Source organism: Camelus dromedarius, chromosome 8 (genome assembly GCF_036321535.1).
Source record: "Camelus dromedarius isolate mCamDro1 chromosome 8, mCamDro1.pat, whole genome shotgun sequence".
NCBI lineage: Eukaryota > Metazoa > Chordata > Mammalia > Artiodactyla > Camelidae > Camelus > Camelus dromedarius.
In genome coordinates, this window is record NC_087443.1 from 78776570 (window position 1) to 78801701 (window position 25132).

The following is a 25132-nucleotide window of genomic DNA, read 5'->3' on the forward strand; positions in this document are numbered from 1 at the left end:
CCCCCACCATCCTGGGAAAGAAGCTTTGTGCTGGGTCATCTCCACCTCCTTTCCCGTTTCACTTTTCACGTGAGTAACACGTCAGGCTTCTGCGCCGGACTCTACAGCCCAGGATTGAGAAATTCATGTGAACGTGCGTTTACACCCAGCGAAGCCGTCTCAAACTGGCTATTAAAAAAGGTCAATGGCCTTGAGGAGAAGGAATCGATTAAGCATACAGCCCAGCAGCCAGAGGGAGGTGAGCGGCGCTCTCTGAGAAGATGTGAATGGACGCGCGAGGACCACGCTCTCCTGTGGAGGTGTTCCCGCGTCCTCACACATCGGGGAGATAAAGAAGGCGGACTGCAGAAAGGCTGCCTTCTCTGTGCTTCTCAAGTAGAGACACTTTTAAACCCAGATGCCATCTCCCATCATCATCCCGCAGAAAGGAAAGATGCTTCGGGTCTTTCTTGTCTCTGCTCTCACCGCCCCCAAAAGGAACAGCTCTGAAAGGTCATATAATCAGAGTAAGGCATCGTCTATTGCGGTGAATACTTTTGGGTTTACTTAAGAAAGAAATCCCTGCATTGTTCTCATTTTTCGATTATCCAAGAACTGGGGGAACCTCAGCCTCAGGCGTGTCAGACGCAAATGTCCGCAATGGCTCAGCCGTGAATAAATTAACCACAAAATACCACTTTTCAATTGTTTTCCCTGCATACCTCCCGAATGCTTCCCGGGGCTGCTGTCACAGATTACAGATTTAGGGGTTTAAAAGGATGCAAATGTGTAACCTCACACGGTTCTGGATATCAGAGTCCTAAATTCAAGCTTTCGGCAGGGCTGCGCTCCTGGAGGCTCTGGGGCAGAATCCTTTACCTGCCTTTTCCAGTTCCTGGAGGCTCCCACATTCCTTGCTTTGTGGCCCCTTCCTTGCTTCACTTCGAGCTCTTCTTCCGGTGTCACATCTCTTTCTGACTCTGACCCTCCCGTCTTGCTCTTAAGGAACCTGTGGTCATAAGGCGCCTACCTGCGTAACTCAGGAGTGGCGCCCCCATCTCGAGGCCTTCACCCCAGTCACACGCAGAGCCCCTTCTGCATCCTCACAGGTCCCGGGATTGGGAAGTGGACATCTCCGTGGGCCTGTATTCTGTCTACCACGCTTCCCCGTCCCTCCCACTTCCTTGCCCAATAATCTTCTATACTTGAGTCTTTTAATTTGCTTTTAAATATGGACTTGTTTAGGCAGTAATACTAAGAGGCATAAACACTGGCTGGGGGCGGTGGAGCGCCGGTGTTGTGGTCATTTGGGGCCACGTGCATACACCTTTGGAGGCACTTTTCCCTTCATCTATGACATCATGAGTCTTTAAGGCTCATTTCATAGTTAAATTTGCAGTGTCTCTGTTGTATGAGATTTTCACAACTGCTTTTCTCTGCCTTCTTCAGAGATGGAGGGGGCACTACTTAAAGGTCTGTGCGTGTGTGCCTTTCAAATTCACAGGGACCTGAGTGTATTTACAGTGGACGTGTTCATTTTAGCTTATTTGTATTGTATTTGACGTGTGTGTTTTTTCCGCATCTGTAATAGAGGAGGCATGCTGGCCGAGATGCTGTTAAGAATGGTGATAAATGCATTTATGTTTCCTGGAGGCTTAGGGAAGTGGTTGTGCTGGGCAAGGCCAGGCTGGCATGTATTCTTGGCTTCCTTTATTTAATGCAGTTATGTCTTCTTAAATATGCACCATAAAATGCTAAATAAACTTAATAACTACTAATAACTATTAATGTCAGTTGAGGACATTTAAATTTTATGAATTTTGGTGAATATATAGGAAAATACCTGGGAAAAAAGAATTTTCTACGTATATACGGATATTGGTGTTTTAGAATTTTTGTGAACATGTGGTAATCTGCTCTCTTTGGCTTTTTAAAGAGGAGTCTGGTAGCGAGAGAAGTCTTTGTTGCGGTAAAAACAAAGTAACCCCAACCACAATAAGAGCTTTTACAGTTTACTGAGTGTTCCCTGCTGGCACCCCACTGCGGCAGCATGATTTTCTTTAAGCATTATTTGGCAGCATTATTTTCTTGTAAGACACAAAGTGCACACACCATCTTATGAGGCAGATCTCAGTATCCTTACTTTGCAGCCAGGGAAGCTGGCGGTGCAGGGTGTAGGTCATTCCTTGGGGGTCACCCGGGTCTTCAGGGGTGGAGGTCCGTCTGCCTCCGGAGGCCACGAACGGAGCTTGGTTATGGAGCTGATGACAGGGCGTGGGCTCGGTGCTTGGCCTGCTGGCAGAGGGGGTTGAAAGAGCAGACACTTACCTGGACTTGGCTCTCGGGGACAGGTGGCACCTGGGGGAGGGCCCCCTGGGGGAGGGGTGTGCTGGGACACACAGGTGTGGGATGGGCGGCTTCTTTCTTTCATGGAGGGAGAAGCGGGGACAAGGGACCGAGAGCGTGTGGTTGGGAAGCAAGGCGAGCTTGGTCGGGTGGTGGAGGATCCACCGTGCTTGTTGGAGAAGTTTGCACGTGAAGTGATCAAAGAATTCCAGAGACGGATACGGGAAAGGTGCCTGTAAAGGGCAGACTCGCCTGGCAGTTCCGGGAGGATGGATGAGAGTTTGATCAGAGGGTTTTTTTTTAAATTGAAGTATAGTCAGTTACAGTGTGTCAGTTTCTGATGTACAGCATAATGTTTCAGTCATACATATACCAATCAGAGGTTAAAGATGAGTTTTATCTCAAGTTGGACATCTTTTTAGGCAGAATCCCTCTGTGTATGTGTGTGTGTGTGTGTGCGTGTGTAGTTTGTTTTTAAATTGAAAGTGGGCTAATTGACTATTTTGAGGTCATAAGCACCTTTTAACATCCTTTTCTCGCTGGGATAGTTACCTTCACCTCCTAACGCTTGAGCAAAAGTATGGTCTGAATTTAATGGAATGACTTTTACATGCTAAACTGGGAGGGACAGAACTGCTTTATGTCAGGATAGACATTTGGGATTTCAGACATTTGTTGAGTGGTGCCAGTTTTAAGGATTTCTCCTTAATATGAGACGTAGTTTTGCCTACTTGATTGTAGTTTTGATGCTTCATATCAACACTGGCTCTATGATGTGGCTATATCATTTTTAAAATCAACTTTGTTTTCAAAGACTATTCAGTCCATGTGTAACTGATTCATAGAAACTAAAAAGTCATCTAATAAAAAAATCTGTTAATGGAAATATAAGACAGTATATGAAGTGATCATCGAAGCATTGTTGACAGTGCCTTCAGTTTTCTTCCTCTTGTAAACATTACTCAGCCACAGACAGGAATGAAGTTCTGATACGTGGTTCAACATGCATGGACCCTGAAACACCTCGTGCTACGGGGAAGAGGCAGACACATAATGTGTGATTCCCTTCATGAGGTAGCTGGGGTCGTCACATTCACAGAGACAGGAAGTAGGTTACAGGTTACCAGCAGCTGGGGGAGCAGGAGCAGGGAGTTACTACTTGATGGTTATGGGGTTTCTGTTTGGAGTGATGGCAAGGTTTTGGATATTAGCAGTGGTGAAGGCAGGGTAACATGGTGAGTGTAAGTAATACTGCTGAATTGTACACCTAAAATGGTTAAAAAGGGAAATTTCACATCATACATATTCTACCACCATAAGTCACTTACGATTGTCTGGTGTTATGAGTATTTATGAAGTTCTTCTACTTAAACTGAGGACCCTTGAAGGAAAGGCCACTTTTGTGGGTCTCAGAGAGGATAAGCCAGGCAAAGACTGAATATTTCAATATTAAAAGCAGGCAGAAACAATCCAGCATAAGTTACTTCCACTTCTGCTAACATCGTCTTTGCTCTTTTCCCTCCAAACAGCTTTTTATAACTATGATGCCAGGGGAGCAGATGAACTTTCTTTACAAATAGGAGACACCGTGCATATCTTGGAAACATACGAAGGTGCGTATTTATTTTGATGTTTTTCCTTTTATAGTTCTGTACAGTTGGCACACGTTTTCAGTGCCTAGCAGGGAAAGCATCACCCTATTAGGAAAGGGTATATGATGGGTTTTCTTACATGATAGACACCATGTAGTGAGGTTATCTGTTATTTAAATCTTTTTTTTTTAATTAAGATGAACTTAAAACTAAATTCCTAAATTTTTAACCTCTGAAGTTTTCTGTTGAAATAGTTGTTTTCATTATTACAAAATAAAACCCCATTGTTCTCCTTTTTTTGCAAATGTATGTACATCTTGACTGTTAATAACTGACCACTGGAAAAAACATTTTTTTCCCCCAAAGTTTCCTCCAGACTTTATTAAGAGCAGCTGGTTTTAGAGCATCCGTCACCTCACTTATCGCTACCAAAGCATCAGCAATGTTTACTGTTGCCATGTTTCTTTCAAAGTGAGGTAAGGGTTTTTTTCAATAGTCAGCAGAATGGTCAAACTTTTGTGTGGTGTAACACCTGCTGAATGCTTCAGCCATACCCTGAGCCAAGTGTTGAAGAGAGCTGGAGCTTTCCAGAAGGGGAAACCCAAAACCAGCATTAGGATGAGCAAAGAATAGTGAGTCTGGGTGCCTGGGACATCTGTCCAGATTAGTAACACTCTGAGTTCTTTTTTTCTGTTAAAGAACTGCAGGTTTGATAGATAAAACAATTAGGAAACCAGTCCAGAAAGAAGTCATCTGTTAACGATACTGTTAATCATGGCCAGAAAACAAGATGGTGTTTTTTAATCTTTCTCTGTAAGACGGGTGGGATCGGGGTCTTTATAAAGCAGCGATGGCTTTATCATTTTGTCACCTATGGCACTAGCACAAAAAATAAGGGACCTCCTGTCCGTAGCTTCCTCTAAGCTTTCTGGATTTTTGTCTTCTTCCCTGAAAGTCTTCGGAGGCAAGCACTTCCAGGCGCATCTCCTGGGTGTTGAAGCCCTGCTGAGGTCCAAAGCCTCTAGCCCTGACCCCAGGTTCTGGAGTTGCTTGGAGTACTCGGGTGCCCACTGGGCACGTAGCCATTCTTCCTCCTCCATCAACCTCAAATTTCGCAGGCTGCAGTGATTTCGACACTCCTCAAACCTTCCCTTGCTCGCGTGACTCTTACCTGGGTCGCCCTTCCCGGTGGTTTCCTCCAGCTGCTTGTAAACGCGTTTGGCCTGCAGCGTCGCCGGCCGCCCCTCTCTGGGCTGACCCTCCACCCAAAGGTTAACTCAGTCTCCACCTCGATGCTCATGTCAGGGATGCGGAGCACCTAGGAGCAGACGGGGGCACATCCTCCACGCTGGCCCCGTGGCCTCGTTTTTCCCTAACGGTGTGCAGGGCTGCCTCCCTGATGTCAGGAAGGCTCCCCCCGTCGGCGTCACTCGTGCTTTCTCCCAGCTTCTTGAGAATTTTCATCTTGTCTCCCAGAGGCATGACCCTTGGCCTCCTCTTGACAGCCGTCTGGCTCTGACTAGGCTGGGCTCCGCCGGGCAGCCCGGCCCGCCTGCCGGCCGTCTGACCTGCAGTTGGTCCTCGCTCTCACCGCTCCATTTGCCGGGAGTTTCATGGCCTTCATTCTTGGTGGGAAAGAGGCGAACCCAACGAGAGTCAGACTCGAAAAAAAAATTTAAGTACATTTGAGATATTTTAGTGTTTCAGCTCATTGTTTTGAGGCGGTTGATGTGAAGGGCGAGGTTTTTTATGCTCTCGGACTTGTTAACAACTTCGTCAGAGGAACCAAAATTCTCATTTCTTACTTCCTTTTTTTTTTTTTTTTAAATCTCTGACCCCGTTTTCTTTGGGGTGAACAGAGAGTGTCACAGCCACGCGGCTTTTGGTCCAGGGAAACAGTTGTTACATTATCCAATAAATATACTGTCGATGACTGTGGTTTTCCGATGTCCTTGGTTTTTCAGACAATTGCTTTTCATATTTAGTGTTTTGCAAATGATTTAAATGGGGCACCTTTCGTTTTAATGCTGCACAGAAGAGAAGCCACAATGAGCTGGATTCGGAGACTCCTCACATCTGGAAGTTTTGTGAGATTGGTTTTAGCGTTAGTGGTTTTATTTTCTGTTTGAAAGGGTGACTCCCAAAATAACATAGGAATAAAAAGAACTGATTAAAATCGATAATTCCAACAGCACAACTGCTTTAGGATTGGGTTTAGCCAAACCCTTCCAAGTAGGAGGTGGGAGTGGGAGGAGGAAATTGCAGGCATCCCACAGTCATCACAAAATGAGCTTCAGACTCCGTCTTTGGAATCCACTTTTGCACTTGGTGTTCAGCTCCCGGACACCAGGCAGGCTGCGGCTTGCCCCAGTGTTCCTGCGCCCAAACCCATCAACGTACCCGGGTCCATGTCCCTTACTTCTCCATCTGACACATGCTGGCTTAGAATTCCATTCCATTTGCACCTTTTACCCTAAAACATGTCCTATTGGGGGAGGGATCAGCTTTAATGACGTTTGCCTGGAAGCAGATGTAATGCTGCAAACACCATCCTGGTCCTTAGGTGAACGAGGAGCTGTGATGGACGTGTTTGGCTTGTGTTCAGTTTTTACAGCTGACGGTTAGATTGCCTTATCTGCTCTCAGTATATGTGACCAGTGGCTGAGAGGATACAGAGAAATTAAATAAAGGTTAAGGATCAAACCTCTCATCTCAGACACTTTTCTGATCCGAAGGGAAAAATGCTCTTACATCTTTTTTATTTCTGCCCTCGGTCCATTGCAGCTGAAATCCTGGGTAATGGACAGGGAGCAGTGACGTCATTCCTGAATAGATAACCGTTTCCTGTGCAGCCCGGGCAGTGGGGGCTGCGACTTCTTGTTCTTTGCTGCGTCAGAAGAATACACTCATTAAACAAGCCTTAGGCGAGTCAATGATCTTTGTTGTACATTTAACTTAAAAAAAAAATCTGATAGCGGGCATTTGACTTTTGGCCAGCATCACGAGAAAGGATTCCTCAGTGAGTGTTTGGTTTCTGGACTCCTCAGTCTTCCAAGTTCTGGTTAAAATATTCCAGTTTTTTTTTTTTTTTTTTTTCCTTTTTAATTGAAGTGTAGTCAGTTCACAGTGTTGTTTCGGTTTCAGGTATACAGCATGGTATTTCAGTCTCACACACACACACACATTCATTTTCATATTCTTTTTCATTTTAGGTCACTACCAATCTTTTTAAAGACCCTGTAACATAAACCGAGTTTCCCTTTTCTGATGGCTGTCTTACTGGTTTTAGTCAGATTCCGATCAGGGAAATGCATTTGGGGAAGGAGTTTTGATTTGAGGAAACTTGGTGGCTTTATTATCATCAGAGAACAATGGAATAATTGTTTTCTGCTCTTTCCCTCTCGTTCTGTTCAAACTTCATGGATTGTATTTGGGTATTTTCTTCCTTTCTCTTTGCCCCTCCCCCTTTTCATCTAAGAAAATTTCTTCCTGTTTGTCAAATTTAATTTTCTTTTCCTGTGTGATCCTGTTCAGGGTATTCCTGGGATTGCTCCAGAGGATGTAATTTCTAGATGATCACTCTTTAGATTAAGGTTCAAAGAACACATTTACTTTCGAGTTATGATTAATTTTTCTGTCTCAGGCTCATGGAGGCTGGAAGCACAGAACACAAGGAAAGAACTCGCCAGGTCACTGTGGTGGGGGACAGGCCCTTGAGGGGTCATTCAGGGTCTGCGTCTGCCTTTGAGCAGCGCCCAGGGCCGACCAGGCAGCAGAGGTGGGCCCGGGTCACCGATGCTGGTTCAGTGACTCTCCAGGGAGGTGCTGATCCTGCCACCTGCTCACTTCCATGAAGATGTCTGGGGACCGCGTGCTGTGCCTGAGGGGGCTCGCGGGCCTTGCACCAAGATTAGGAAGTTACTCTTTTGATTAAACCACAGCACTGAAACTTAATTTATTCAGATCTTTACAAGTGACAATGATCCCTTTTCCTCCCCAGTGCACCTTAGTGCCTTTCCCTGCTACCAGCATCTGTCAGCGGAAGGTCTTTGTGAGGACTGTGTCTGAGTTTCCCGTGGCTGCTATAACCAAGGAGCACACCGTGGGGAGTTTAAACAGCAGAAGTGTGTTCTCTCACACTTCTGGAGGCTGGAAGTCCAAGGTCAGGGTGTCGGCAGGGTTGGTTGCTTCTGAGGGCTGAGAGACGCTGTCCCACGTGGGTCCGCTAGCGTCTGGGGATTTGCCGACATCTTTGGCTTCCCTTCCCTCGTTGGCGCAGCAGCCGAGTTTCTTCCTTCATGGACACGTGGTTCTCCCCGTGCCGGTCTGTGTCTGTTTCTCCTTTTTATAAGGACACCAGTCATATTGGATCAGGGTCCACCGTAATGACCTCCTCTTAATCTGATTACCTGCAAAGACCTGATTTCTAGATAAGGTCACATCCCCACGTAGAGGGAGTTAGGACTTGATCTCACTGCAGGGACAAAGTTCAAGTCACAACAAACTGGAAAAAGCAGTCGTGTTGCTAGGCAGTGGTTTCACAGGAGACCACCCTGCCCTCCGGCCCAACCTCCGCCCGGCAGGCGTCCCCTGCGCCTTGTCCCAGGTGACCGGCCACCTGGCCCCAGCCCTCTGGAAGCACCACAGCTGGGACTATCATCTTCCTCAGAATGATTGTGTTGCTTCTTGAACCTGCATCTTCCGGGCTGGGTCTGCCCCGTGGTGCCTGCAAAATACGGTCCACGGGGCGGCTCCAGAACACCCCGTGGGCAGGTAGATGCTGTCCTCCAGGACATGGTTTGGTCACATCTGGCTTTCGGCTCTCTGGTTGGTCAGTGCTCAGCAGGACTTGATACACCTGACGCAGGTGATGTCCTGTGCATCTTCAGGCGGGCGCTTGTGAGCTGGGCAGGACCCAGGACCTTCGTGACGTGGTTTCCCCCGTCCCACCTGAGCCCAGTGCCAGATCTAGCTCTTAGCACATCCCTTGCAAGGTTCCTGACAGTTTCCATCTTCTCTGAATGCTCAGAAAGCATCTGTTAATAATCCCACGACGACTTTAGCCCCATCACTTCCTGGTTCCTCCCCACTCTGGTTGTTAAATTACTGCTTTGTAAGAGGTGTGCGGTCATTGGTGCAGTGTTGGCCCATTTTCAGTTTCTTCGCACCCTCATCCCTGGTTTCCGAGGTTTGACTTTTTTTTCTTTTTTATATTCTTTTTCATTAAAGAGTATTACAAGATATTGAACATAGTTCCCTGTGCTATAGAGCAAAAACTTTTTTTTGATGTTTTTATATATAGTGGCTAATATTTGTAAATCTCAAACTCCCAAATTTATCCCTTCCCAGCCCCTTTCGCCAGTAACCATGAGATTGTTTACCATGTCTGCAAGTCTGTTTCTGTTTTGTAGATGAGTTCATAGTGTCTTTTTTTTCCTTTTAAGATTCCATGTGAGTAATATCATATGGTACTTCTCTTTCTGGCTTACTTCACTTAGAATGATGATCTCTACGCCCATCCATGTTGCTGCAAATGGCATTATTTTATTCTTTTTTATGGCTGAGTAGTAGTCCATTGTATAAATATACCACAACTTCTTTATCCAGTCATCTGTCGATGGACATTTAGGTTGCTTCCATAACTTTTTTTCTGAATAAAGGTAGATGCATTTAGAGACACACATACTACCTAGACTGTAGGCTGTTTCAGAAGACGAGAGAAAGGCCATGAGGTGTGGGTTCCATGACTTTCTGATACTGTATAAAACCGCAGTATTTGGTGGTTCCCTTGAAGATTACCCAGCACACATTTTCCACATCTCCAGCATTCTCCAGCGTGTCCTTTTGTTCCTGAGGGGGCAGAATTAGAATTTGTTTGAGCTTTTGATTTCCTTTCCTGGGGCGAGATGGCCTAAAGCAGGACACATCTGCCGACGTCCTGCTATAGAGGGGATGTTGGGAGGCTGGTCACCGACCGTGGACCCCTGGGTGGGGATGTTTCTGTCCTCAGCCTCAGGGGAGGTGCCAAGGGTGTGGTTAGGTCCGGTCCGTTGTTAAATGTCCTCTTCCAGTGGCGTTTAGCTCATGACAGCAGTGCTAGTAGCATGTCTGTCTTCTGCTCTGTTTCCTTCCCCTCCCCATAATGACGGGGTGGGAACTGGAGTCTAGGCCAGACCCCGAGGGGTAGGTGGGCCGTGTTCCTGGGCCTGGTGCTTCCTGTTGGGCGTCAAGTCTTTGCCACAGAAGCACTTTGTGTGATCATGGCTGTTCCAGGGCGAAGCCCCTCTGTCCCGAGGAGGGAGGAAGTCAGCTCTCAATAGGATTTCTGTTAGGCGGCAGCCATGGGTGATCTGAGGATGCTGGTATGTGCACTTGGCAGTGACCCCCTCCATCCGGCGGAGGGGAGGCAGGAAAGTGCCCACTCAAGGAACTGACCTGGGCACTGTGGTCTGAAGGGCAACTCCTCCTCCTAAAGCTGTGCTTCCTAACTTCAGGTTGACACCTTGAAGGCCATGTGTGGCAAATGGAGATAAAGGAGCTGGAGGTCTGTCTGTGAAGGTCCCTAACCAGGCCCCGAGCATGGTGTTGACACGCCCTCTACGAAACCCCGTAACATATCGCCAAAGCTTTAGGATTACTGATTTCTTTTTTTAAAAAAATTATTATTTATTTATTTGGAGTAGAGTCAATTTACAATGTTGTGTTAGTTTCTGGCGTACAGCATTGCGGTTCACGTATACCTGTATCCATGTATTCGTTTTCATATTCTTTTTCATTATAGGCCATCAGAAGGTATCGAGTACAGTCCCCTGTGCTGCACAGTAGGACCTTGCCATGTATCCATTTTACATGTAGTGGTGAAGCAGTCCTGACTTCGCGGCTCTGCAGAACAAGGGGCTCTCCGCGACGCGAAGGTGCTGTTAGGGCCCTGCGCTGTCTCCCTGAACTAACTCTTTCAATTTTGTGTCTGTTTAGGGTGGTACAGAGGCTACACCTTGAGAAAAAAGTCCAAGAAGGTAAGTCCTTCTTGCTATTAAACACAGTGCATGTCCCTTCAGAAGCCCCACCAGCAGAGGAAACCAGTTCTGTCTGAGTTGTCCTTACACGTCCCTTTCTCTGAATTAAAAAAAAAAAATATATATATATATGGGCTGAAATGTGGGCTGCCCTGAACTGTTTTCTTCTGAACAACACACGTATGAAGGAATTGTAATGTCCTTTCTGTGAGTGAATGGCCGGGCTTTGGGGTGGTGTTGACCTGTTCTCCTGAAAGGTGGATCCTCTTTTCCTGGTAAAATTCTGCCTCCTGTTTAAGCACAGGATGTGTAAGAGAATGATCTGGGTATATCGACGTAAGGAAAAACGTCCTGCTCCCAATTTTCAATCTTACGTAATCCTTGATGGTAGATGAACAGACTTGCAGCACTCACATTGCTTCTTGCCCTCTTGCTTATAACTATTTTTATACCGCTTATGTTGGCTTGCAAAACAAAGAGGTTCTGCTTCCCCGGGCAGTTTATACGCGTGGTGGTTTGAATTTCTGAAGCTAAGACGTGCAATTACACCTCCATCCCTGCAGTGGACGGTCCCATACGTCGCTCTGTTGTGGCTTTTCCATTCTTAACTTCACAAAATCTAATTATGGCTCTTCCATTTCATTCTGTGATTGTGCAGTACCGTCCATTCTAAGCAGTAGTTGCGGCTGTCCACGTTAACTTATAAAATCGAATTAGGCTTGACAGATGGTTCGTTCTATCTCTGTTTCTTAGCCTGGCCTCTCATTATCTCCTCATTCGGCTGGAGGCCTCTTGTGGTCGTGAGCCTGTAACTGAGTCTTCTGAAGGTCAGCTGCTCAAGCCTGGGGCCTCGCTGCTTCCCAGACACCCCGCACCCAGGCCGTGCGGGACAGGTGGGAGCGGTCCATCCTCTGGTCACAGTCATTTCAGAGGCTCCACTGCAGCCTTCCTCCGGTGTGGTCTGTCCTAACGTGAGAGGCGCTGTTGGGAATACTGATGAGCCTGATCTGCAGATTGGAGCCAGGCCCTCCCACCCCCACCCCGCCGAGCTCAGAGGGGGCTGTGAGCTCTGCACGTCCGATGACCTGGAGCCCCGAGGTGTGAACAGGGTAGAGTCCAACCAGGTAGACGGTGGAATAGATGTCTCCGGGGAAGGCTCTCTTCTCACACTGACTGTTCTTTCTATAATCAAGAATGTTTTCCTGCAGATGAAAACCTGAGTTTCATCTGAGAAAGCCACCACTGAGGACTTTATTAATAAAGAGATTAGGCTCACAGACCACCCACCCCCGTGACAAAGCTACGATTGCACAAGCTCGGCGCACCCCCGGGGGGATGTTGCGCTTCTTTGGTGCTTCTTTGGCATTTGGTGTCTGGTTCCACCTGCCCAGTGTGGGATCTGTCCCTACTCCCCCTGCCCCGTGCCTCCCTGAGCCCTAATGCCTCCTGCCCTGCACCAGAGGGCCCTGACTTTACAGCTCACTGAGACAGGAGAGCTGGGTAGAAGTGTATTTATTTTTCCATCTAAAATCTTTGTTAGCAGGTGAGGAAATTGAAGCTTAAAGCGGTGGTGGTTCTGCATTGCGCCCTGCCCCAGGTATTAGCGGAGAAGGGACTTGACTCCTAGAATCCCGACTTGGTCCTTCAGGAAGTATCCTTTTGTATGTATTCACAATTGTGTAGCAGATCTGGGCTGGGCCTGTCCGCCCTGGCTGGAGAGGTTGCTCGTTTCCAGCCTCCAGCTGTGTCCAGCCTCGTTTCTTCCATGGCTCCATGATTCTTGACAGTAGGTTTACTGAGAGTGAGAGGTGTCTCCGCCTGTGGACATGCACAGGGGTGAGACTGGCTTCTTTGTTTTCTTGCCCTCCCCTGAGTGCTCAGCTGTTGACATCAGAAGTGCATCTGGAGACCGTCCTGGGATCAGGAGGTGTCTCAAAGAATGGGACCTGAATGCCGCTGTCCAGCCTCAGGTCTCCCCGGTCCTCTTTGTTGCTCAACCTCTGTCTTTCTGCCCGACTCCTTCCGTCTCTGTAATAATTCTTCTTTATATGAAAGGCGGCCACTTTCCTGGCAGCCAGGGAGGTGATCCGAGGTGCCTGTGCCCTTCCCGAGCAGGACTGGTAGCTGTGGTTTCTCGATCTCCTGTGTAAATCCTCTGGGCCAGATGCCAGGGAAGCCCAGTTGGAAGCTTGTGTTCCTGCAGCAGGTGCCTGAAGCCACCAGTGCCACTCTCTGCTGTGTGCGATCGATCTCACGTCACGCAGGAAGCCAGGCCTGGTTTGTGTGGTGCTGTCCGGGACCCCAGCGCCTGTTGCCCTGTTACTTGGCCTCCAGGTGCCCTCCTCTGCCTCACTCCCATAAGGGAGGTGTTGTGCTTACTCAGGAAGCAGGATGAAACTCTGGGTAGAGCTCCTGGCTCTTCACGGACCGTGCCTGACACTGAATGTTCCCCCTCGAGGACCTGTCCCCCTTGGAACCATCTGTTGAGCCCACATGTGCGGTGCCCTTGGGGGATACAGAACGCTGTCCTAATGCAAACTGGTGCTCCCCCCAGGAGTAGCCAGGCAGGTTAGGTGAAATTCATTCAATTTCTGTTTTATCGGATGGCCCCTCTGTTTGGCGGTTAATGAGCATACCCGTGGGCCTGCACAGTGCATCTGTGATGTCAATGGTGTCAAGGAACTGGATGACAATTTTAGCATTTTGAGAGAGGAACCAGTGGAGAGCATCATCGGAAGCCGTTTTTAGGCATCACTCGGCTGTTGACCTGCCTGTGTCGAGGTCGGCAGTAAAAACGAGGTGTGACCTATGGCGAAGACACAGGACAGCCCGGTGGGATTTTTTCTCTGCGGACAGATTGCTCCTGTTTTCCTCTAAGACATCTGCAGCCTCTTTGAAGCACAAGCACACTGAGTCGCCATCTTTCCCGTGTCTTTGTTTTCTTTGATATGTTTTATATGAGACTCTGCTTGCAGATTTAAGAGCGATCCAGCCATTCCCCACCACCACCTTTTTCAGGGCAGTTGTTTGATTTGCCATCAGTATTCATATTGCTAATAAAAACTACTGTCTTTTTTCTTCCCCCTAAGGGTATATTTCCTGCTTCGTATATTCATCTTAAAGAAGCGATAGTTGAAGGAAAAGGGTGAGTCTGGGCTTAATGTTTAAATGAAGAAATGCAGTCATGACACTTGGCCTTGTTACTCTTTCAAATGGCAGGGCAGTGCTGGGGGCTGGAGAGTGGCTGTGACTGGCCCTGATGTGACAAGAGTTTGGGGAGAGAAGGGGGACTTTGGATCTAGAATTGTCTGCAATGTGGTTTTGAGCTTTTACAGAGTCTTAAGTCAGCACCGTAGCTGCTCATTGTCCTCCACGATGCCGATGCTGACCTGGAAAGCTTCCTCTGTGAGGGCCCCCCTGACCTGGAAAGCTTCCTCTGTGAGGGCCCCCGTTAGGCAGGGGGCTGCGTGGCCCCCAGCTCTGGGCCCATTTTTCTCGAAGACCTTGCAGGCTGTGATAGAGATGGAGTTCAGGGTGAAGCAACAGTTGTTAAATTGGGACATGTGTGAATTTACATTTTGCCTAATTGTGATGTATATCTCTTAGAGGTCATAAAACTGATGTATAAGATCATTAAAAGGATATTTGCGGAACAGGAACCCATTAGGCAGGAATGGCAAACGAATAGCCAGGTATGAATGCGGAAGAAAGAGCATTCGGTGCTTTCCTCTTCCGTCTCTGCTGCGTCTTCACACCCGGGTGAATGTGTAAATGATAAAATTACTAATCATATGATTGCTGCATAATGACATCTCTTTGGCTGATTACAAAATTGCCTTTCCAGGCACTGTACTTTTAACAGACGCAAAGGACTAGGCCGGGCTCTGCCATTCCATGATGCATAATTAAAAGGAAGAAACTAATTTAGAGGCATAAATGTGAAGACCTGTAATAGGGTCCTTTTTTATACAGATAAAATATTTTGTAGGTAAAGTTTTAAAGGGAAGGAAAAGAGGGTAGTTTTGAAACTTCCACCCTGCTGTGCTAATAGCTGAATAAGTGATTTTAATGTATTTTATGTCAGTCTGTATTGGAATCAGTCTGGAAGTCAGACTGTACGGGAGTAATTTTTTTAAAAGCCCTTTGATGTATACAAGAGTGTATGCAAAATGTAATTATGAGGCGTAATAGTAAAAGGCACAAGGGACTATTTTGATTCTCGGTAAGTAAGGTCACACACCCCGCTGGAGAGACGGACAGGCAGACAGACACCTCTGTTCTCCTCACTGGGTTAGTGTCAGACGCCCCAGTGTGGACCAGTGCATGGGGCACTGGTGGAACAGACAGCTTAGAAGCAGCTGCTCTGCTGATGCGCTGGGCTCCTGTGAAAGCTCTTACTGACGGCCTGGTCCTGACTTCCTCCCTCTGCTGCCCCTACCCAGACTGCGCTGCCTTCTGCCTCCCTCCTGGCACAGAACCTCCTGCCTTCAGACTTGACCCTCTGGGGCCAGGTTGTCCGTCTAACTTCACAAGCCATCAAATTCAGTCTCTTACTCAGTCCCGAATGGTAAGAGTTCTGTGTAGCACCATGCCCGGCCCAGAGCATGAGACCGAAAACAACAGTTGATGAAAACCAGGGCACAAGTAGATTGTGAGCTAAGACTAAGTCAAGGGTTAACCTTCTGGGGTGGAGAGAAAAGGGAAAGAGGACAATCGGAATTTGGGGATCAGATAAGAGTTCCTACGGACATTTGAAAGCTGTGCCCTCGCTCATGTTTCGCCAAGGATAACTGCTTCCTGTATCATCACATAATGAGTTTTCTGCATGATGGAGACGCAAGAATCATCTTCTCCCAAACCTGCATTTTAATGCCACACAGATTGGTTGTAATTTATGGCGTCTATAAAATAGATGGTCCATATATTATGAATATACTTTCCACTTCCCAGACCTTGACGTTCGGATGGGATATTATTTGCCTCCTTCATCTTACCTTGACGCATGAGCTAGACGGCTCACAGGGAGGGCAACGTATGAGCAGTCTCAGGCTCTGTCCAGGAACTACTTGTCGTCCTTGGAGATGCAAGTAGTCCTATGTGGACGTGGTCTTATTTGTGTATTTTCCTGCCGTTTGCTTAAATATCGAACTCTGTGGCCTAGATTTGGGGTCGACCAGGCGCCCCTGGTTTAATGATGCCATGGCTGTCTCTGTGCTTTCCTCCCTTCCTCCCAGGCAACATGAAACGGTCATCCCAGGCGACCTTCCGCTCATACAGGAAGTCACCACGACACTCCGAGAGTGGTCCACCATCTGGAGGCAGCTCTACGTGGTGAGAACATGGGATGTGGAGCTGGAGCTTAACAACAGAGAATGGTCTTTCTGGACCTTGCCGAACCCATCAGACAGGTTTCCTTATTCTGAGAACCTCAGAAGCAGAACCTGTGGGAGCGGGTCATGCTCAGCAGCCTGGCCCGGGATTCTGGCTGCCCTCGGGGACTATGTGTCCTTTGACCTCCTTTGTGTGGGGTGCGGCCATGCTCACTGCAATACGGTGTTGGGAAAGGAAGGGGCCCTGGGTTTCACCTGCCCTTGTGTTGGAGCGGGAAATGGTGCACTTTCGGGCTTTGGAAGACAGGATGAGGCATTGTGCCCTGGTGTTCCCTCCCAAATTTATATGTTGATCATGAAAAAGAAAATCTGCTTTTAAACTGTCATAGGTGCTTACTTGTAGGTGCAGTAGAGGGTGATTACTGTCTTTGCCACTGTTTGCCTGTAGACAATGTCTCTTATCATTTGAGAAAAACGGCATAGTCTTCTAGACCCGTGTGTCCGTTTCAGACGTAGGGAAATAGTTTGCGTTCTGGCTTCGTGTGTAACTGTCCAGTTCCCCTGATTACGGAAGAAGCCTTTATTAACGTGGTGAAGCCGGGGCCCTGACATCTTCCGTTTCATTTTCCCTCTGGGCATTTCTTGGCACGTAAGTTCATATTTGCAGAAGATTATCTTCTGTTAAGCCCGTATTCCTCTTGAGAGCGTTGGTTTCTCATACGCTAATGTTGTCAGCGCAGAGCTAGGTAGGGCCCTGGAGGGAAGGCGGTGTGGCAGTTTCTTGGGCACATAGAAGACTTCCCAGCGTCCCGCAGCTGCTCTCCGGGCAGTTGTGTTGCTTCTGATTATACAGTGGTTTCCTAGAAATGCACGGTAATAAGCACTTGCAGTAATTGTTCATCAAATGTTCTCGAAAACCTAAAAGCGTAAAGTTAGCCATGAATGTTTTGTGTAAATCTGAGCAATTTTGGAGTCGGTGTTTCGTGTTCAACTTAACAATTTTTAAACAAAAATACGGCAGCAAAACAAGCAGGAGTTGACGCTAATGTGTTAGTGGACACGATTTTAGCCATGCCGCCCTGGGATAGGCATTTCTAACGATCACCTTGCTTTTCTTTCAGAAAATTTACATTTGCCTCGTAGGGGCTTACACTGTTAGATTTGTGCAAAGCTGAAGAAAAATGCTTATAATATTTTTATAGGCGTCCCCCCACCCCGTGGCTCTACGAACAAGCTAGGAAAGTATTAACCATTTTAGATATTTGGTAATGCTTTGGAAAAGTGGACAAGGGGGATTAGTAAGAGGGAAGAAAACATAATTTTGGTATAAACCACTAATTTCAATGTTCATTTAAGAAATCAATATTAGGATGATGCTATAAAGAAGAGCCCATGGATGTAAAATAATCTGTTAGGGCATTATGTGAAGTGATGAGGGAACTTAGAAATTCCTAGAAAGAAGGTCAAAGGCTAGAAATAGTAGGGGAGAGGTGTTCAGCTCTGTGGAGGAGAGGTTACTTTAAAAAGTAGCAGTGACCACATTTTAATGTTTTGTAAGCACCCTGATGTTTAGAATTGTATCAAGTTAAGTTTCACCTAGATTTCTTTTCATGGAAGGAACCAGGGGGTTCTTGTCCCTTTGGGTAATCCCTGATTGCCGTGATGAATTGTGCTCTTGGGGTTACAAAACTGTTAGTCTTCTTTGTGCCGTCAGACCCCTCAAAATATGTTGAAAGTGATACAAAGTATGAACTTTGCGTCTTATTTGAGTTTCCCTTTTGGCGGAAGCACACGGAGAGCTTGTAGATTGAGATTTTGCCTCTTGCAGAAGCCTCTGTGCACGTGCCAAATAAACCAGTCCCCAGGCGAGCCCAGTGCCATGTTGCTGTCTTGTTGACCTGCTGACAGCCAGGCCTCGGGGCTGAGTTTCTTGGTGTGCTGAGCATCGTCCGGGGTGAAAGCTACAAGGGTTGCCCATTCACGGACCAGATGCTAGAGGTGCACAGGCTGGCTTTGAGGCTCCAAGTCCAGCTCCTGCCCTGGTTAACTTCTGGATTCAGGGACACAGGCTCTGAAATGTTGGCTAGAACATGGAGGGTAGCGTGTGACTTTTCATCCTTTCAGTCTTTTCTTGTGTGATGGGAACCAAATTCCATACAATGCGTTCTGGTTTCAAGAAACATCTTGAATTTGAGGTTAATTGAATCTTATAATATAAAGCATATATATATGTATATTTGAAAAAAAAAATCCTCAGTGCTCTTTTCAATCGAAAGCTTTACAATTGGCTTTCCCCCCCTCGTACAGCAAGATAACAGGGAGATGTTCCGAAGTGTGCGACACATGATCTATGACCTGATTGAATGGCGGTCGCAGATTCTTTCCGGGACCCTGCCGCAGGATGAGCTCAAAGAACTCAAGAAGAAGGTCACTGCCAAAATCGATTATGGAAACAGGTTTGTTTATTTGAAAGGTGATTTCATGCTTAAATTATCCAAAATAATAACATCACCCTAAGCCTTGAGGAGAACTAAAATCATACGATAAAACAAAACTTCTAACAGCAAAATAATGGTACGGTTTTCATTTTTAAAAGGGTGAGGTATTTTCTATTGGATCCTGGAAACTGGGAGTTTTCTGAGTCCTTGTTAAAACTGATTCTCCTTAGGAAGCTGGGCCTGGGGTAACCTGTCATTGTCACTCTTCCAGTGGGGACCCCACAATGGTTCCCCCCCTCTCCAACAAGGACCTTTTCCTTTCAGCTGACAGTATTTGACCTGGAGTCCAGACTTGAGGGTACTTTGTGCAGTAACAAGCACCATGTTTCTTTCTTTCTCCTTCTTTTTCCTTCCTTCCTTCCTTTCTCTGTCTCCCTTTCTCCCTCCCTCCCTTCCTTCCTTCCTATTTTTTGGGGGGAGGTAATAAGGCTCATTTATTTATTTACTTTAATGAAGGTACTTGGGATTGAGCCCAGCACCTTGTGCATACTAAGCATGCCTTCTACCACTGAGCTACACCCTGCCCTCAAGCTCAAGGCTTCTTTCTGTGGAATCCTAAGTTCTGAACGTTGGAAGGGATATCAAAGGGCATCTTAGAACTTGTCACCAGTGCAGGGATGACAAACAAAACTGCAGCCAGCTAAATCCGAATTTCAGATATAAACAACATATAATTGACTGGAGTATGTCTTGTGCAAAAGTTCCCATCTGCAGCGGGCCTCCGCCCAGCTCTGCTTCAAAGCTTTCAGCTACAGTGCACTCATTGTCCCATGGAGGGCCGTGTTCTCATGTTTTCAGGAAATCAAATCCTGCAATCTCCCAGTTCTGCCAGGTTCTGTAACCAGAATGAGGCCACGCCCTTCCCTCCTGGATAACAATTTGATTATTCATAGAATGTCAGAGCTACAAGAAGCCTTGAAAAGTATTGGGTCACAGGGTCCCCAGATGCTGGTCTACATCAGAGTCACTTGGAAAGCTTTCAAAATATGGAATCCTGGGATCCACTTCTTAAGATTCTGATTGCTGATGTCTTGAATGCTGGTTGGAAATCCCAGATTTCCCAGCAGATTGGGAAACTTCTGGTTTAGTCCAACTCCCTCATTTTACACATTAGAACATAAAGCTCAGAGAACAGGGGAGGTTTGGCCCCAGCCAGTCAGCTGAGGGGAACCCGGGAAAAACTAAAGCACCGCTTTGTAAAATCAGCATTATAACATAATTTTGTTTTCTGATAATTCAGACTTTCAAGTGTGAAAAGTTTCTAAAAGCTGCATTATTAGTTAAGATGTAGTGTTTGGAAGGTGAAGGGTTTTGGGTTCTTTTTCCCCTAAAAGCCAGAGACTTCCGGGTATAGGATATTAGATACTTTGCAGTGAAACCCTTTGCAAGCCCACCTGCCTAAAAAACCTAACTTTTGCAGCTTTGATTTTATTTTCTGCTGCAGGATCATATTTTGAGCTTATGTCCAGAAACCACCTGCTTAATTTGGCTGCAGGAAGCTACCAAAATACATTATGTCATGGAACAATCTAGTTAAGAAAGGAAGTGTTTCCAAACATAATTTACTACTTTAATAGGAAATGCAGTCCTTAATAAGACAGTTTCTGGCCCAAGGAACTCAGGTCTACTGCATAACTTCTCTAAAGCTCACTGCGCTGGGCCTGTCTTTCTAGTTCCTTCTTCAGAAAACAATTAATGCAAAGTAAAATCACAGTGTTGAAATTCTGACTTTAAAACGGTTTCTGGGAGACCTTTGAGAATGTGACGAGGTCATGGAGCACTTCTAGGAAAAGGCACATGTGTAACACACACCCACAGTTCTGCCTGTAATTTCAGGGAGTTTCCACCTCCATTTCCTCAAAGGTGCTTTGGGCTTCCACGGAACTGGTTTCTAACGGTTAGAGTTCTTGCTCTGCTGTGATGCAGCTTCGCAAGGGAAGCTCACTCTGGATTCAGAACCGCCTGAACTGGCTGAGAACATCATATAGAAGGCTCTGTGTGAAAACCCCTTACAGGCCACTTCCTGTGACAGTTTCCACATGGCATTCTGAAAAGAGCATGAAAGAGAGGGTTCCGGCTCAGATTCCAGGCTCTGGGGTGTTACAGATGTTTCTCTGAGCCTAGATTTCCTTCTTTGTGAAATGGGTCTGATCATCTGACCTGGCAGGGATGATGTAAGTAGCAGGATGTACCCAGCAGCCTGGGGTGCGGCAGCGCCTCTGCTTCTCAGGGAGCCTAATTCTTTGTGGTCTGCAGGATCATCCAGCCAGTTGTCCTAAAGCCCGCTGCTTTGTAGCTCTGTCTACACTAGTACTGGCTCCACCCACACCGGAACCAAGCCCCCCTCACCCTAATCCGCACTGACTCTGCCCATGGCAGCGCTGACCCTGCCCACATCAGAAGTGATCCCACTCTCATTTAGCATTAACTCCGCCCACACCGGCACTCACCCTGCCCACATCAGAACTGATCCAATTCTCATTAGCATTAACTCCGCCCACACCGGCACTCACCCTGCCCACATCAGAACTGATCCAATTCTCATTAGCATTAACTCCGCCCACACCGGCACTCACCCTGCCCACATCAGAACTGATCCAATTCTCATTAGCATTAACTCCGCCCACACCGGCACTCACCCTGCCCATATCAGAACTGATCCAATTCTCATTAGCATTAACTCCGCCCACACCGGCACTCACCCTGCCCACATCAGAACTGATCCAATTCTCATTAGCATTAACTCCGCCCACACCGGCACGCACCCTGCCCACAACAGAACTAATCCAACTCTTATTAGCGTTATGTCCACCCACACAAGCCCTGACTCCTCCCAGGGGATGAACAGTAATATTTGAGAGGGAGGGGTTTTACCTCATTGGTGAATCATGTTAGGAAGACAGCTAATCGGATCTTAAAAGGCTTTAAAAAAAGTTCCTCTTGAGGCTCCCCACCATCATTGCAACTACTGAGGCTGCTTTTGTGTAAAGCGAAAAGCCTCTATTTGTTTAAAAGCATGTTTACCCTCCTGCTGCTGACAGGCCCAGCTGGTCCTGTTTCACCACCAGTGAATTTGCTCAACAGATATTAAAAGGAAAAAATGAGGTTTTGGGGACTGCCTTACACAAATGGTGCTGTGGTCTAGCACCACTCACAAAACTAAACCTGTTTGACGTGTTATCAGACTCTTACGTACCTTTAGGGGTGACCTTCAGAGAAGTCAGAGATTAGTTTGGATTGCCAAGTCAACTTTCTTCTTAAACTTGTAACGCGTGAAGACATTCGCTAATTGAAATTTATCTTTATTTCAAGAGACGTTTTCTTTGGTCTTATGGTTAAAAGAAATAAAAATTTCCTGCTTCTGCAGACTTGTTAAGAGCAGGAAGAAAATCCCAAAGGCAAAGTATAAGGCATCTGTGGTTGAGATCCTCATGTCTTAGTAAAAGAAAACCAGAACGCATCACTGGAGCACAACTCTTGGTTTCTTTCTTTATAGACTTGCCTTTGTTCATTCTTTAAATAAAAATTGTGATAAAAATCACCCAACAATTTCGTTGGATTTGGGGAAATGGTGAGTATGATGCCAAAAAACATTTCCAGACATAGACGAACAGATTTATTAGCCAGATGTTGCTTGTGTTTTAAGTTGGCTACTACATTTAGCCATCTGGCCAGGAAGTTGCTTCACATTATGGTGGATAACTTCCATATGTTTCATGTTGAAACACAATAGAACATCTTTATCGAAAATCATCTGATGGGCTCATTAAAGGATTAGAACTGACTCTAGGTAGAAGGGAAGTGCTGTGGGGAACCTACCAGAGACAGTGGTGAGTAAGTGGTGGGTATGCCCCGCTCCAGCCGCTCCTCCCTCCCACCGCTCCCCAACCACTGGCTGTGTGTGCTTCATATGTGCACACACACCCTAGTATATGTATGTGTGTATATGTATGTGTATATATATATACACACACACACACACACACATATATATATACACACACATAGATATAGCATGTGTGTGCTTTAAATGGTCCACACTCTTCACATAGTAATTAGTAATACGCATTTCATTTGGGCTTTGTAAAAATCTGTAAGACAGCATCACTATGGCAGTGGAAGTCAAAATTGAATCAATTTTTTAATTTAATTCCAAGGGAATACATTTTAAGTTAAAGAAAAGGACCTTGCAGAATTATGTTCCCTAATATTGTGTGGATGACCCTGACTTTCTTTGCTGCTCATAATCTGCTCAGTTGAATTAGAGAATTCAAAGCCCTTGGTTCGTGTCTGTGACGTTCTGAATGCTTGTTGTTCTAGAATCCTTGATTTGGACTTGGTGGTGAGAGATGAAGATGGGAACATTCTGGATCCAGAACTAACTAGCACGATTAGTCTTTTCAGAGCTCACGAAATCGCTTCCAAACAAGTGGAGGAAAGATTACAAGAAGAAAAAGTAAGTTCACCTCCCTGCGATACACACATGGAGTCCATTTTCTCAGCAGCGGTTTACAATGTTAGCAAACCATCAACAGGGAAGCCCAGAATTTGCGCTAAGAAGCACCTGAACAGGCGCAGCTATGCAGTGTATCTCACACAATGATGGATGGGATGGAGCCCACCGTCAAAACATACTGCTGATGACCTGAAAGCGTTTGTTCCCAGGATGGGGGGGAGTGGCTCCGCTCAGGGGGCAGGAGTTTAATGACACTGACTTTGTGGTCTCAGCTCATGGGAAACGGAGCTTGGTTTTGCTTCTCCTCTTTGATAGGAGCAGGGGAGGGACATATTCTAAGCTCAGTGAGGGCAGGAAACTTATGTCTTACAGATCTTTTTCATCTTCCATGGCCTCTAATGGTATGTTGTATGTAGCAGATAATCAGAAATTGGTTGGCTGGTTGAGCCGTCTATTCATTCAGCAAGCATTTACTGAGCAGCTACTGTGTGCCAGGTTCCGAGGACATAGTGATAAATACAGGACAGAGATGTCATCAGAGGAGCACAGGACGGGAGAACCAAAAACTGAACAAGCAACTACATACACATGTAGTCTCCATTCTGATTCATTGACTGGACCCCTGAACGTGTCGTATCTCTGAAGGGAACTCTCAGTACAAACCGTCGTGGGACGGGGACCGTTGCGCGGGGCGCTGTTACTTCACTTGGGTGCGTGCATGGGTCGAGAAGGTCGAGTGAGGACGAGGAAGACACTGCGTGAAGGGCTTTGCCGTGTTACTGCAACTCGTCACACCTGGTTTTCTGTTCTGCGGGGAATGAGGAAAGCAGGTATCAGCCACGAGTGTCGCGCATGTCGGCTTTCTGTCTTACTGTTTTCTGTCTCCTTCCAGTCTCAAAAGCAGAACATCGATATCAACAGACAAGCCAAATTTGCTGCCACACCTTCTCTGGCCCTGTTTGTCAACCTCAAAAATGTGGTGTGTAAAATAGGAGAGGACGCTGAAGTGCTCATGTCTCTTTATGACCCTGTGGAGTCCAAGTTCATCAGGTCAGTGATGTTCCCCGGCTGCCGACATTCCTCTCTGGTTACCGTTGGGGAAATGGCATCAGAACCACCACAAAGTCTTGCTCTCGCAGCGCGCCCTTGGGGCAATCGGCCAGCCAGGCTCCCCGCAGGTTGCTGAACCAGGGCCGGGGCCACTTTCCTGCGCGTATGTGGATATTGGATTGTAACGTTTGAGTCTTGTTATGTTTTGAGGACTGAGCAACTGAAGATGGAAGTAATGTTCCCTGGGAGGTCTTCATAGGATTTTGTGACGGTGGACCCCTCCGGTATCGCTCTTGTCTTAAACTTGTTTTTTTGAACTTCTGTTCTCTGTGAATGTCAAGTCTGGACCTTTGACCTACTGTTATTTGTCCAAGATGATGGGCTGGGATACAGTGTCTAGAACTGCTGCTTCAAGGCTCTCAATTACTGTTGGTTGAGTAAAATCTTGTAAATCCTGTCTGCCATTTCTGTCATTTCTAACGTGCTCTCTTTCCCAGTTACTGTTTTTGTTCCTTGGTATAACTTTTCTCTTTGTCCAGATGGAAAAAATGTAGTTTAAACTATGTGCGAAGCATATGTCTGTCTGTGTGTATGAGTGTGTGTGTGTGTGTTGAAAACTCCAGAATCTTCGCTTGTATTATTCAATATTTTAAAACCTAGTATATGACAGAAAACGGAACAAGTGGGTGAATTTCATTCCCACTTCTGAGAAGGACTGTGATCCTTTTTGATGTAGGATTCAGTATGTATTTTTACGTTATATTTGGTTTGTTTCAAACTCTGAAATAATCAGTTTTACTTTATGGTCTAAATGAGCGAATGGTGAATTTGAGACTATAGCCATTCCAAATGAACAAATATGCTT

The 25132-nt window shown here is 46.4% G+C and overlaps 1 protein-coding gene across 2 annotated transcripts in view; it reads left to right on the forward strand.

Annotated features, from left to right (window-relative positions):
* DOCK1 (dedicator of cytokinesis 1) overlaps positions 1-25132 on the forward strand; it is a 484546-nt gene that overhangs the window by 45538 nt on the left and 413876 nt on the right. For both annotated transcript variants that reach the window (XM_031460760.2, XM_064488534.1), the window contains exons 2-8: positions 3855-3938; positions 10893-10933; positions 14023-14078; positions 16168-16264; positions 18571-18719; positions 23082-23217; positions 24110-24267. In XM_031460760.2, the coding sequence (XP_031316620.2) occupies positions 3855-3938; positions 10893-10933; positions 14023-14078; positions 16168-16264; positions 18571-18719; positions 23082-23217; positions 24110-24267 (721 nt within the window). The remainder of the gene's footprint in view (positions 1-3854; positions 3939-10892; positions 10934-14022; positions 14079-16167; positions 16265-18570; positions 18720-23081; positions 23218-24109; positions 24268-25132) is intronic.